The following is a 16,275-nucleotide window of genomic DNA, read 5'->3' as shown; positions in this document are numbered from 1 at the left end:
ATTTTTGTCACAAAATTTCTTCTAATTTAAACTATAGTTGTATTTCTGGCATTTAATGTTAAACATTAGGAAGATTTTTCTCTGTCAATTGCCTCTATCAATTTAGAACAAGAATTTAAATACAGTAGAACCCAATTATCTGAGGTAATGCAGATTGATGCTACCTTGGATAACTGAAAACTTGGATAAAATGGCCACAGTCATTTTGCAATAAAAATTGTGATTATAAAAGATTTATACAATCTGACTTTTAAATCTCTCTCTACACTGTAGTGAATTTAATCATATATAAAACAACTTTTTTTACATCATTTATAAGGCTGATACATAGAATAGCTTTAAGAAAAAAAATGTATATTATTTCAGTTGTGTTTTAATATGAAAGGTTTTGTGTTATATTGAAGTTAAATGATAAGAAGTAACAGAAACAAATCAATTTGTAATGCATGTTGTCATTCTAAATTTTTAAAAAGTCATTTAGAGTTTATTTTGTAGTTGTTTCTCACTTCTTTGCTGCAATATTCTACAGTCACCTCAGCATCAATTTCATGATGAGAAAAGTAGTTTTAACTTACAGATTTGCCTCAGGTAATGAGGAACCTCATTATCTGTTTACAATAATCAGGGCTTGGTTAATCAGAGCTTTTCTGTATATAAAAAATAAGTTGTTTGTCTCTTAAGTATTCTTAAATAATTTATAATTATTTTCTACATAAAGTTCTTTGTCTTATTTCCAACTAATAGATCTACATTGATAAGATATCAAGAGATGTATTCCAAAATAACTATTATTTTTTAAAGCAAGATAATATACTAATTATTTAGTTTAGCTAAACATTTATAGGTAAAACCTGCTATTAATTCTATTATCCATATAAGATAAATGTTGATAAATTATAAGGATAATTGGAATGTTACAAAGTCAGCTGCTGTTATAAAGTCTTGCTCAGTAAAAAATATTGTTAACAATTATATAATACCACTAGTTAAATGCTTTATATCTGCAATAGTTATATCAGAGCTCTTAACATATAATTTTGAAAAAAAAAGCTGGTATTTGCTCCAAAAATGTGACAACCAAAAGTTTTTAGTACAATAAAAATAAAAACCATTCAACTATCCAGCATAATTCTTTAATACAGTAATACCCCGAACTTACGCGATAGGTGGGACCAAGCGATGACCAGAACCGTGTTAGAGCGAATCCGTGCTATAGAAGTGCCGTGTTATACGGGGGTTACCTGTACAAGGTGTTTCTAGTACAAGGTGTACAAATGTGATGCTCTTATATAATAATTTTTTATTTTATTGCACCTATTTTGTACCTCTGATCATTTTAAATTTGTTATACTAACACAAAAATGTAGAACAGCAATTCCCAATATGGGGTCATGAATTCAAATGGAATCACCAATTCTTATGTGGTCATAGGTATACATTTTCATAAACATTATTTCTCTACTTAAAAAAATTTTTAAAAGCTATTTTTCTTTGACAGAAAAAATATAGACAACACCTGATTGTCAATAACAATCAACAAAAAAGAGGCTAATAGATTTGTATGTGTTTATTAACAATAACATTCAAATTTAAAAGAGAAAAGAAATATGTTGCAGAACTTTTAAATATAGATTCCAGCATAACTGCTACTTACTGGATAATAACACAAAAAACAGCTTAAATCTTACTAAATCCAGAACAAAAATTTAATTGGGCTGCAATTTGAAAAAATTGTAGACCTATAAATTCCCACTGTTGTCCATCTGTCTTTCCTTAATCTTGAGAATGATGTTAGATAAATCAAATTCAAGAACAGATATGAAAAGCTTAGGGGCAGGAGGTCCTGATTAACTATATATGAATTGATGAAAACTAGAAGTCGCGTTAATTCAATTAAAAAATTTCTCCTGAAAAGTGCTAGATAGATGACCAGCATGACTCCATTGCTAATGGAAAAGTACAGGGGCAAGACATTACAGTACTGATTTGAGGTGGAGAGCTTATATTTTAAATTAAATAAATTAAAAATATGATTAAAAATTGCAGCCCAGCATTGTGACGTCACAATAAATAATTGCTCATTTAATATTGAAAACATTTTGACTAACATTTTCAATCAATACTGATCTTCATCAGGTCATTAATATAATATAAAACTAACATATATTACATAATTGACATACAATAAGTTTTTTTTTTAACTTAGAGAAGTTTTGTTGACAAAATATTACTATACAACTCATGTATTACTAGAAAGAATTAGTAAATAAAATGCACTTCAAAACAGATGAACTGTCCAGAATGACATTAACATTGGATGAAACCATTCTATTGTAAGAAATGTTGCCAGGCATACAAAAGATTATGTCCCTCTTTATAATTTATGCATCTGACCTTGCTTTCAGTTTTCTAAATCTTCACAGTTACAGAAAAACCTAATAAGGAAGTTTGCTAAATTCTTTTCCAACTCTGCATCCCAGCACACCATACAGAATTTCCAGGGAGCTTCAAAGTAGGCCAAATAGAAACCTCCAATGCAGGGTTTCTATTTGGCCTACTTTGGTGAGGGATAATAGATTCAAAACAGAGCTGGAATACATTGTTTTCATTAAATGCACATTATGTAAGAGGCTGATGGAATATCAGTTTGATATAAAACATGGTAAACACACCACTTTATTTAAGTAAAATTTATGAATTTAATTTAAATAGAAGCATGAAATATTTTGTATGATATAGAAATGACATAGCTAATTACATGATTGATTTTATATAAAGTTTTCATTTTTTGTAAGAAGTGAATGAAGTGTTTTTTTAATGAATAATTTATATAATTATGTGCAAAATGGGCTTAAATAGACTTTGTTGAATATTATATAATGGAAAGGGAAAATGCAGAGACCTTAATAGGTCAAGGAATAATGTCATAATTTGTCAGGAAATATCAAGAAATCACAGATGGAATTACCTGTATGGAGCCGCTGATAGTAGTGCTTTAAAATTTTTAATCATGCCTTGATCCATTGGTTGAAGTACTGACATCATATTGAGGAAGAAACATAACCTTTACATTTTCCATCAGAGGAATGGTATTCTGTTCTATACAGTTGTCAATAAGCAACAGGATTTTTAAAATTTTTTTTATCAATTTTTAAAGGCCATTTTTTAAACATTTCATTTGTCTTCATGCTTTTGTGCCTGATTGATATTTCACTGACTTAGTTTTATATTTTTTGAAGCATTGTTTGTTTGACTTTTCAACTTATTTCCAATCATTAACAAAGATAATTTTTCAGATCCAACCATGTTTGCATTAGCTAAAACAACCAACATCCTTACCTTGTTATGTTTAGTGCCACTGCAATGTTTACCTTTGAAAACCAATGTTTTGTCTGGAATATACTTATAAAACAATTAAGTTTCACCAACATCAAAAATGTTCTTGACACCTCTGTCTTGAATCATTTTTGCCAAATCACTTTTTTACCTATCAGCCACCTATAGATCAATAGCTCCAGTTTCCCCACAAACAGTTTTGAAATAAATGCTATTTATTTCCTTAGATTTATAAAGCCATCTAGTGTTGCCTTTAACAGTGTTTCTCAAACTATGGGTTGCATTAAAATTTTAATGAGTCACAAAATGATACTACCTTCTGCAGAAAAACTTGTTAATAGTTGTATTACTGAAATATTCTCTAAGAACTATGTACAGTAGATACATCTGCTAAGTACTGAAAACTTTTAACAACTTACTTTCTTATAATTATTATTGTCATAAAGTTAAGAATTCTGATGCTTTTGATCCAATTAGGATCTGCATCTATTTATTTTTTATAATTTATCACAGATTCTAATTGGATTGAGATCAAGATGCAGATCCTAATTAGATAGAAAATGTTTGTCACAACCTATTTATTTAAAATATATTTTTGTGCTGGTATTTTTTGAAGGTTTTATGATGTTATTTAATAATCATAAAGTTAAGATTATGGAATACAGTAGACCCCCCCTATAAAACGGGTTCATATAATGCAGATTTTTATATAGCGGCGAAAAAATTGCAACCGTATTTATATAAACACACTAAAAGAAACTTGTAAAATACAGTAAAACATCATTGCTGACTCGTGTCGCGACAGGATTGGTTAAATCTAGACCAATAGCGGATATTGCGCAAACTGTTGAGTTTAAACGAGCAGCGGACCTACCAAAAACCATTTATTATTTAACGGCCATAAAAATTATATTTATATTAATGATGTCTCCAAAGTTCAGCAAATTTTTCGCAGAAAAATAATTTATCAGGAAACATGCGCCTGCCATTCGATGTGCTGCTCCACTGCGTAAACAAGCTTAAGCAATGGCATCATCGAACAGTGCGCACTCAGTAAGTAATCCTACAATTTTTTGTTTATAGCATAGTTTATATGGATTATTCCCAAAAAATTATGTGTGTTTTGGAAATGTTGAGTCGAATTAGTCTAGAATCAATTAATTTTATGGAAGAAAACTTTTCAAACAGCCATAGTCCATAAACTGCACACATGTTGGGCTGTGATTGGCTCATGTATTTAAGGACTAGTAGAACATGAATTTCATAAAAAGCGGAATGTATCTACCATGTTATAGGGGGGTTGACTGTATGTGTATATGAAATTGTTTTTTCTTTTCTGTTTTGAATAACATCAAAATAGAAATCATTATGTGTAAGCTTGTAGTCATAAAACTATTTAAGTTGTAATGGTTTTGAAATTATTTCCTTGTTTATTCAAACTTTTAGGTTTATTGTCATACATAACATTAAATTATAAAAAATAAATAACAGATAAATTTTAGCTCAAATGGGCCAATAAATGATTTTTTTTTTATTTTGTGTATATACAAAGTGAAATTGACAAAATCTTACAATTTAAAAAGTACATTTTAAAAAAGGTTATTTAAAAAAAAACTTAGATTATTTTTTGAAGTAAAATAAATTCCTGAGTTATTTTGAAACAGTCTGTTTTATTTACAATCATCAGTCTTATATTTTTAATAGTTAAATTTCAATAATAAAAAATCCAGCAACGAGTTGCTTAACTTTCTCAGCAACATTTAAAATTGTGTGGGGTCACCATCTGTTAGGATATTTTATTAAAACCTTTTTGTGTTTTTAATTATTAGAAAATGGCAAAATGCTTAATTTTGAGAGTAGGAATGGGTTTTTATAAAAAATTGTAAATACTAATAACGAGTAAAATCTTCATTAAATCTGACCTTACTGGAGATGTGATACATGACCCTTTTTATCTCCCCACCCTGTCAACCTTCAGCCACAAATTTAATCACATCATTTCCCCTAATACACAAACCTCTCTGCAAAATTTAAGAAATTTTTGACAAAAAGCATGGGAGTGATTAGGCTTTAAACAGGGTGAACAAAATCATGTCGCCCTACACACTAACATTTTTTGACCAATTGCCATACTTCCCAGCTCTGTTATATAACAGAGCCAGGAAGTATGGAAATTGGTCAAAAAATGACCCCCCCAAAGATTTTTATATTTTTGGACTCAGGATCTTGAAACATTGAGAAATGCAAAAAAATGCAGGGGTAATTTAGAGAAGTAAAACTGAAATTGAAGTAAATTATTTGTTACAAATTGAAATTGATTTGAACTTCTCTTAATAGAAATGTACTCAATGTTACTATAGTTATGTGTTATAGAAGTTATCAAATAATATATAATTTTATTTTGCTATCTAATATAGAATGACTCCAGTTTACCAGCTTTTTGAAAAAATTTTATATTATAAACATTTGGGTCATGAAACCATTATAAATAAATATATTGGCTGCTTGAGCAAAAAGTTTGAGAAACTGGGCTTTAAAACCAGTTTTTCCTAGGCCACAAGCAAATTCTTCAACTTTAGCTCGTATTGAAATGGTTTTTGTTTCATGCCTGTTTAAACTATTTTAACATCACTTGTCAACATCCACATTTTCTAGTTCTCATACTCTTTTCCTATCTTTGCCACTATGTTTAATCACTGTTCAAAATTTTATCTTTATTTTTTTTGATAGGTGACCGATGTATTCAGTACAGTTCCAAAGTCTTTTGCAATGTCAGATTTATTTTTTAATTCCCTTTTCATTACCATAGAACTGCTACATTTTTAGCAAAATTTAAATGTTTTGTATTACACAAACTTTGTTTTTGACAGACACAAAATTCAATAAAAATTGCAAAGTAAACTTACAATAACAGCAATACTTTTCACCTTAGTTATACATAATGAAACTTACTAATACTATATACAAAAAAAAGGAAAAAGATTGTAGCAGTAACTGACTCCTTCCTCTTGAATTCAAAAATAGACTGATCAGCCAGTGTCAAATAGTAAGACAATGCCATTAAGTTAAAAATATCTTCAGTTCAATAATGGTAATTCATAAGTCATTTAGTAATGGTCAAGTTAAATAAAAAAAAAAGTTCAAATTACATGTTTTTTTTGTTTGTTTTTAATACCAGTAGAATAATTCAAATTAATCATGAATTTGAATTAAACAAGTTTGAATTAACTAAACTTGGCTGTATATTAATTGATGAAAGCATGTTTTTTAGTATAAGTACTAATAATGGAAAATTTTTAAAACATAAGAATACTGCTTGGAGTCAAAATGGTTAAGACTTGAAATAAAACAGCTTTTCTAATATTTTTGACTTCTTACAGCTGTATATAAACAACAACCCATCACCCAGTTTTAATTGATTAAGCCAAATGATCAATAATTAATAATAATAAAGTAATTAATTAATGATCAAAAGTTGCCCAAAAGTAACCTGATAATTCAGCAAGATCAGTTATCTTACATCTGTTTTCAGGGAATGTAAACAGAATCCAAACATAAAGCAAATTCAAACTCATTTAAATGTAACATTCTAGAACATTACACATTATTTTTTGAGTGCCTTCTACCAAGATCAATAAATCAATTGTAATTTTTTGTTGTACATAATAAATTATGTAGTATTGACAAAGAAAATCTTTTAATCATTTCAAAGAATTACAATATAATTAGAGAGATTAAGAATTTTATATATATATATATATGAACTAGCCTACTGTTGTTCAAAAATAAAATGCCAATTCTATAAAAAAAATTATATATTTCAATTTTGTTGCATAAATCTTTTGTAAATTTTTTAAATTAAAAATTAATATTTTATTAATTGATGTTTTAGAACTTAAAAGAAGATACTCAACTAGCTTTTGATAAGCCAGCAGTTACCAAACCATCTTCAGGAAGGAGGCGATTATATCCACCTGTTGCCTTTAAACTTCAGGTAAAAATAATTTTTAATTGTTATCAAATGATATTGATTGAATATTTTGATTTATTTATTTTGATATAACTTTTTTCCTTTATTTAATTGTATGGTATGTGATTTTGTTAATAATAATTTCTATAAATGCAGAATTTAGATTAAAAAATTTACTGTCTATTCACTTCAGACAATTATGATTTTAACAATTAAATCATAGACTTTACATGTTATTGATTATGGTTGAAGTTGTAAATATGATATTAATAATATTAAAAAATAACTTTTTAGAAAGCACAGGTAGAAGCACAGGAAATTCAAGTAAATTCACTAAATTGTTTTTCTGCTTTCCTTTATACAGGATGTACCAAAAACTATTACTCAAGTTTTGAAAATTATTTCTTGGCATGTTGAAAAAGTAACATAAATTGAAATTAGTTCATGTATGAAGGAAGAGCAAAGAATATAAAATATAGTATTTTCATAAAGATATACAGTGGAACCTCACTTAACTACAATAATTCGTTCCAGAATCTTACTCGTAATGCGAAACACTCGTTAAGTGAAACAATTTTTCCCATAGAAATTAATGTAAAATGCGATAATGCATTCCATGCCAAAAAAAAAAATACTCAAATATTTTACATATAACATTTATTCAAAGAAAATTACACAATATACATTATTAAGCGTGAAGCATCTTTATCTTTTTTTCTAGCACAGAATGAACCAACTTGGAATGCGAAATTGATTTGCAGAAAACAAAAAAATCATAGATAATGTCTGATGAAGACACCAAACGATATGCAAAATTCTTGGGCTATGTAAAGGCTATAATTAAATATTAGAAATTAATTAATTTGATTAGAGGTAGGCAGTTATGCTGCCATCTCGTATTAAATTTAATAATTATAAATAATTAATTTTTAATTTAGACATTTCTAAAATTTAATTTGGAATTGGTCATTAAATTTAGTACGAGATGGAGTATTTATTATATAATGGGTTATGATTGTCGATGTTTATACATAATATGTATGAACACAAGTTTGGAAAAATGTGTGATCATGAGCGACACTAAGATGCTAGTGGAATGAGTGCTAAACACATGATGGAGCATGCACACAATTTGGAATTTCCCCTTTCCTTGTCACTCATTATGCGAAACATCGCTCATTAATTAAGCAAGTCAAATTTTTACAATTTGTTTTGCTCGTTATGAGAAATACTCATTAAACGAGGTTCCACTGTATTTATTTAAATTGTTGTTGTGTCAGATTGTTCTCATTATGTGCAATGCTTGCAAGTTTTATGCCTATGCAATTTTCCTGCAAATTTTACCTACAAGTTTAGTCATGTGACATCAGTGAGATGTCGGCATTTTTTCTCTTGAAAACTAGGCATGCAATATTCACAACTATGTGCAAATTATGTATGTCCTTGGGACACACATAACTTGCACAAAATTGTGAATGTTACTACCTGCACAGGTGTCTTCCAGGCTGTATATTCTTTGTACTTCATACTGGATGTCATTTTATGTAGGGAGATAAGAAACTTTTTGCAAGGACACCAGGATCTGAATTCTATTGAATTTACCACCATATGTTTATGATGATGATAAAAAAAGAAAATAGAATTTTGTGATCCATTTTTGTGTGAATATATTTCATGTAGTTCCAGACTACAAGTAACTTTTGATAGATATTAAATTCCAATTTTTAATTCTAAATTGACTTTTTCTGATCAATACCTTATCCCATAGGTTTTATTGTGTATAAAAACATGCATTTTATACATCTTGGTAAAAAAAATTCACTCATCCTGTACTATCTTGATATGAATGATGATATGGTTGATCATTTTATTCAGGAGTCTGCATAATTTGTACTTTATGCATGTAAACAAAGCTGTTTATTAAGAAGACACTTAGTTCAAGAGATATTTTTTTATTAGATTTCTGTGAAAAGTATTGTCCATCTTTTTCACACTTTATTAGAAACACAACTTTTCTTTAATCTGACTATTGTCAGATTAAAGAAAAGTTGTGTAGTTGTGTAGCCTGTGAGTAACCCACACCATAGAAAATTCATGTTTAAAACTTTAAATTTTTTGAAACCTCATCTGGCCACATAATGAAGACTTTGTAATCTGTGCTAATAGTCAGGTACTTATTTTAGTGTTGTTAATATTTTCATTTTTAATTTATTATTTATATATTATTTTATAATACTTTATTTTATATATCTAATTTTATATTGGAGTCATTTAAAATTTTTGGAAATAGCATTTAATCACATTTCAAATAATTTGTAAACTACTTCATTGCACATATGGAATGTTCTGTTTTTAAATAGTTTTGTAACTTGTTTGATGTAAAAAATGATTCTCTTTTCTGATGAAGACACCTTAAAATGGCTGAAAATGTTTGTGTTTCTATTAAATTTTATGTGCTGGGATAAGTATGAGTGGTGTGCAGTGTTTTTAATCAACTGTTCCAGCTTTTGAGTGTTTATATGCTTAAAAGTGAGTTTGAAAATGGATGTAGGTTGTTTCTTGTTTTTAAATTGCAATTGTATACTCATATAGCAGTTTTTCTTTTGTCTAAAACAAAAGCATCTTTAAAAAACATGAAAATTCTTTTTGCTGCACATACTTATCTGCCATCATAATTTTTCTGGAAACCACTAAAGATATGCCAACATACATATGCCTTGTCTTAAGTTTTCTCCTGTTCATTTTTGCACAACAATCCATATTTTAATTGATATCATTAAATACTCCTATTGAACTTTTTTACTTAAAACTGATAAATTTTTAGTAATTTCTGCTCTGATGTAGTCTATAATACAAAATTAGTGTTAGTATAACATATAATAATTTTGAGAGAACTACACTGCTTGACAATTGCTAAGGAATAGTGAAGACCATACCAACTACCATATAATATTGGGCTATATATTGGCAAAAATAAATGATTTAATTAAATTATAATTAAACTTAATACAAGAAGGCACCTAATGTCTCCCTCTAGGGTCAAATTAATCGGTAATTCATAATTATTATTTTTAATATATAGCCTGATATTATACGGCAGTTGGTATAGCTTTATCAGGTTTCGTAGGATGTTTATATAAGGAATAGTGATGTCATTTCCACGAAATGTCACCCAGTAGACAACGCAATTGCTTGAATCAATCTGCAGATGGCACTGTTATACAATTCCTACAATTTGCATAAAAAGTATAAATCAACATTTGTTCTCACTGCACAAAATTTCTGTAGGAATAATATGATAGAGATTTGAAGATGATAACATCATTTTTTAGTAGAATATTTCAATTGAAAGCAAATATGTATCGGTTTCATTTTCCACAAAGACATCATTTGAATGCATATGATTGGAAAACTTGAGGTATGATTTTTATATGCACATTTCTTGTTTTTATTGTCCTGCTTCTTTCTATAACAGAAAATGCCTGCCATTTCATGACAATAAAGAAGATATTGTCAATATTGAAGATATTTCATGTCAATAAAGAAGTAGTGACTCTACTTATATATAGTATGTAGTTCTTTCTTGACTATATTCACTAATAATTTGCCAAAAAATGTTGTTGCTTCTAGCAATTATCAAGCAGTGCATTTAGAAGCCAATTGCTGATTTTTTTTCTATTTTCATTTACTACAATAAATAGAAGATGAATAATTGGGTTGCAATTTGAAAAAATTGTGGACCTATAAATTTCCACTGTCGTCTGTATGTCTGTCTTTTCTTAATTAGAGAACAAGATTAGATACATGAAAGTCAAGATTAGATATAGAAAGCTTAGGTGAAAGATGCCCTGATTAAGTATATATGAACTTCTGATGCAAACTGTTATTTCAGTTAAAAAATTTTTCCCTGAAAGGAGTTAGATAGATGACTGGCATGACTCCATCACTAATGGAAGAGTGTGATGTACAGGGGCAAGACACTACCGTACTATGTGATACACTTTTTGTCTAGTCTTGTGTTGAATTATACGAGCACTAAGATGGCTTTTCTTTTTCGCTAGACTTATTATACCATCAATAAAAAGGAGGACAAACTTTAGAAAAACTTTTTATTTCTTTGAGTATGCATTTTGGACAATTATGTCCCTTAACTCTTGTGTTACAACTATACAGGGAAAATTACATACAGGTTAGCATAATGTATACAAGTTAGCATAAATTTATTGTAATGTTACTAAATTGTAAAAGATCATTAGGAAACTTACATGGATTATGAGAAATGCAGGAGTTGTGACATTAGATAAAATATGGATGGCAATTATTGATTAACAGGTATAAGCTAAAATAATGATTAAATTAGAAATGATTTACAAAGGGGAAACAAACAACATAGATGTAAAAAGTTTTGAACTTGCTGCAAACATGACAGCATGGTACATAGTGTTGGAAAAGTACCCCAGTATACATGACACAGTGCTGTGTTAAGATTATAAAATTTCAGAAACCATGATCTTGATTACGGTAAGAACAATAGAAAGAACCTTTGGAACAAGCAGTATGATGAAGTGAAGTTAGTGCATCGTTAAAATGAAAGGGACATAAGAAAATTGTTTTAATTTACAGTAGAGTTTTACACGATGGGATGGTCCACAAATTGTAAGTGGGAAAGTTAACAGGATACATCAGATATAATAAGTCTAGCAAAAAAGAAAAGCCACCTTAGCACTCATAATTCAACTACAGTACTAATTTGAGGAGAAGAGCATATATTTTAAATTAAAATAATTTGAAAATATAATAAAAAATTGCAGCCTGGCATTGTGACAATGTCACAATAAATAATTGCTCATTGACTTTAGAATTGTGTCATTGGTTATTATCAGTATTAAAATTTTCTTTATTTAGGATTTTTTTTAGTTTATTTTAACATTTATGATTACAATTATTATTATACATTAATTAATAATATTATTTTATAAATAAAACACAAATGAAACTAAATCATAAAACAAAATTGTCATTTTGCAGTTATCCTCAACAGTTGCAGGGTCTGTACAGACCTGGAAAGTCAGGGAATTCAGAAATACCGCAGAATCCATCTGTTGCTCTAGCTCCTTTTTGATCTGAATACATATTTAAATTTGGTTTGGTATAGAGGGGGTTTACAAAAACTAGAGCAACCAAAAGAATGGCAAGATTTGTTGCACTTATATATCTAATGATTTAAATTTTGGATAGAAGGTTAGAAGGTTTATGGTTGTATTTAAAATGGTGGGTAGTAGGGGTTTGCAGCTGTGCAGGGGAGTACAGGTATACCTTGAGTTACGTTGTTCTCGATTATACGTCGTTTGTCAAAAAGTATATGGAAAAATAAAAATCAAGTTTAAGTCATTTTATTCGACTTTGTCTGTCCGCCACAAATATTGAAATCGTAATATCACTAGAAAAGTGTTAAAAGCACATAAAATCATATTAGAATACATACATTTACAGTAAATGTTGTTATAATCATCATAAATTGTAGAGAACGTAATATGAAAACATCTGTGACCCTGTGTTGTCATCTTATTTAGTGGTCTTTAAGAGCTCAATATTGGCATTTTCCATGATAGTTCCAATATCTACTGTTTGGCGTCATTGTAAGCGCCACTCGTTATTGGTAAATTTAACATAAATTAGTTTATTTTATACTATTGCAAAATAATTTTAATAACTGTATTCATTATTTAATTAACCTTACAAAATCATCATATTTTATAATGTCTTAGAGCAAACCACATTCACAAATAGAGTCCACGATGTACTGTAAACATTGCCAAATTGTAAACATGTATATTTACAAGTATGTATACATGTATTCGTAAATTTAGATTACTTTTTTTCCTGTACTATATTAAAAACTAAAATTTATTTGTTTGTAAGCTTAAAATAGATTCTTATTAATCATATATTATTAAAAATGCATTTATAAATAAAATACAGAACTGGGAATGGTATTTGTGGTTTAGCTTAATGACAAGTAAATTTGGAGACAAGTAAATTCAACTTGCATCATTTTTCAATTTAAGTCACCTCTCCTGGAATCAATTACCGACGTAAGGTGAGGTATATGTGTAGTGGTCATGTGTGAACACTGAAAATGGCAACGCCATGCAATACAGTATTTGGATCATGAAGAGATAGGATGTTGAAATTGGGTTGATTTGCACAGAATGATAGGATTTATATTATTTAGCAATAATAACCAATAAAATAGAATTTATAGTTATAGGCCAATAAGTGTGTGAGTTGAAGAAATTGCAAAAGAAACATGAACAGAAATGTAAGAAACATAAATCATTGGAAAGAAAAATTTAAAAGGAATCATGAAAACCCCAAAATGACTAATGTCAAATGATGCAGATTGTATAGAGTGTGCAAGAAAACCAAGCACATCAACTCCTATGGGAATACTTCAAGTGCACCATTGCCTGAACTGATATATATTGACTTGGAATATGATAACCACCAAAACTTTATTTGTTTAATCTTATCCTTCCTCTAATAACACGAAGACGGATTAACAATCTACCTTAAACAATTGCGATTGTGTCCCGTAGACAACAGTTCCAATTTTTTTTTTACCTGAATGACATCTAGTTAAGTCTTTTCTCTAACTACAAATTTTCATCTTCAGATGGCCCATGAAATTTGGGAAGCCTACCATTTTCAGAATTTTTTAGAATTACACCAAAATATTGCCATAGAATCAAAGTTTAATTTTCAAAACCACCATTGACAATGACCCACTTTCCTACCAAAACTTCACTACTCCCATTATAAGTTTCACGGAGGGATGGGAAGAAATGCAATGACCTTGAAGAATGGGTTCATCCTAGACCAAAAATAGCACATGATAAGTGATTTCTCCCTCTCATGGAGTATACAATTTATTCTGTTTAAATCATTTTAAATTTCCCACCTCCTTGCTTTAAGAAAATTCAATTTTATGACTTAATGCGAGTATTTTTTTCATTTAAATAAAATTTACAAATTTAATTTAAATAGAATCATGAAATATTTTGTATGATATAGAAATGACATAGCTAATTACGTAATTGATTCTATATAAAGTTTTCATGTTTTGTAAGAAGTGAATAAAGTGTTCTTTAATAAAAAAAAAAAAATGTATATAATTATGTGCAAAATGGGCTTAAATAGACTTGGTCAAATATTACATAATGGAAAAGGGAAATGCCCTTAATAGAGAATTCCTTAAAAGGGGAAATTCCTTGACCTTAATAGGTCAAGAAATAATGTCATAATTAGTCAGGAGATTACCTGTATGGTAACATGATGAATTGTGGCTATATCAGCCCTGCAATTGTGAAGTTCAGGAGGTTCCATCTCAAATATTCTATTTTCTGATTTTACTTTTTTGTAATTATCTGTACAATGAACTGCTAATGGAAGCAAACTAACAAAATAGTAAAAATTGGAATGTTGAGAAATACCTTTAAACTACATACTAGTTAAGTGTAAGTTTATCATATGTTCAAGCCAAACTTGGACTTTTCAGATAATTATGAATTTATAGAAACTAAAAAGTTTTTAGCTTTATTTTGGAAAGCTGAAAGTTCTCAAATTAACATTTCACATGAATGTAGAGAACAGAAGTAACTTAATAAAAAATTGTTTTTTCTTATATTGTTAGATATATAGTAATAGTATTTTTATTTATATAAAACATAACATTTTTTGCCAAATGTTATGTTTTACTAAAACTAGGAGCAAAAAACACAAAAGATTTCATTTAAGTAATATAGCTGAACAATATTCTAAAAAATCCAAGAGTAATTGAATCATTATTTGCTGTAACATTGTTAATTATGTATTTAAGAATAATCAACTTACATCTACCAACAATACATTTATAAATGACTGAATGTGCTGCTGGTATATTTAAATTGAATATTCATAAATACAGTTAAACTTAGTTATAGCAAGCACTAGGGGGCTGGCAACATCATGTTATAATAATTACTCATTGTATCCATGAAGAGTAGTGAGATAACTAAGGAGCAAATGGGTGGCTATTCTGGCTGCAAACACAGGAAACATCTCATGATGACAAAATCTGTAGCTACACCATTGATGATTAGTGAAATTTATCTTCTAACTTTTAATTTTAAATAACTCGATAGATTCAATAAACATAAAAGTATGTTATTACATTATGTAATATGCCAACAATTACCGGGTTATATCAGGCTATTAAATTGCGATTATGTTAAATTAATTACTAAATAATTTGTCACTAGACGGAAGCATTAGGCATCATCTCTTATTAGATTTAATAATTATAATTAAATTAAATAAGAAAATTCTAGAAGAAAAAAAATTGACTAGGAGTGGAACTTGAACCCACAACTGCTGCTTACTATGCAGATTGTTGCCAGTTATGTGCTACTCGAGCCTCCAATCAGTCATATGTAACCGATGATGGTTATCTCATGTTTAAATATATCTGGAAGAGATCAGACTGGTATTGCTGAAAAATATCCAAAGTCATCCAGGCTTTTCTGTTTGCAGTATAATCCACAGGAAGATTCCTTACATTCTTAAACATCATGATTTTCTGATAATTAACAGTTTTTCTTATCAGTTCCTGTCTTATTTGTACATAAAAACACTGACAAGCAGTTCTTTGATTTTTTACCAACACAGTTTTCCTCTTTGAATTTAGACATGTAGTCAGGCATCAGATTATAAAAAAGTCTTGTTTTATTGTCATTATAGATATCTTCATCATTGAAATCTTTCCTCATTTCTGCCTAAACACAGTTAATCCATTCATGTGGTTACTGGATCAGCATATTGAGATTCTTCACTAATTTTACTCTCCCAACTTTTAAACAGGGGAAGTATGGAGATCAGTCAAAAAATAACCTCCCCAGATTTTTATATTTTTGGACTTGGGACCTTGAAAC

General features: G+C 28.8%; 1 protein-coding gene across 1 annotated transcript in view; it reads left to right on the top strand.

Moving 5' to 3' along the window:
• LOC111620181 overlaps positions 1 to 16,275 on the top strand; it is a 63,026-nt gene that overhangs the window by 18,526 nt on the left and 28,225 nt on the right. Inside the window, exon 4 of the mRNA XM_023362064.1 lies at positions 7,229 to 7,330. Coding sequence (XP_023217832.1) covers positions 7,229 to 7,330 — 102 coding nt within the window. The remainder of the gene's footprint in view (positions 1 to 7,228; positions 7,331 to 16,275) is intronic.

This window comes from Centruroides sculpturatus, unplaced genomic scaffold, assembly GCF_000671375.1.
Source record: "Centruroides sculpturatus isolate CEXI.00-Female unplaced genomic scaffold, Cexi_2.0 scaffold206, whole genome shotgun sequence".
NCBI lineage: Eukaryota > Metazoa > Arthropoda > Arachnida > Scorpiones > Buthidae > Centruroides > Centruroides sculpturatus.
The sequence above is the reverse complement of the archived record's forward strand: the minus strand, read 5'-3'. Positions and strand labels throughout refer to the sequence as shown.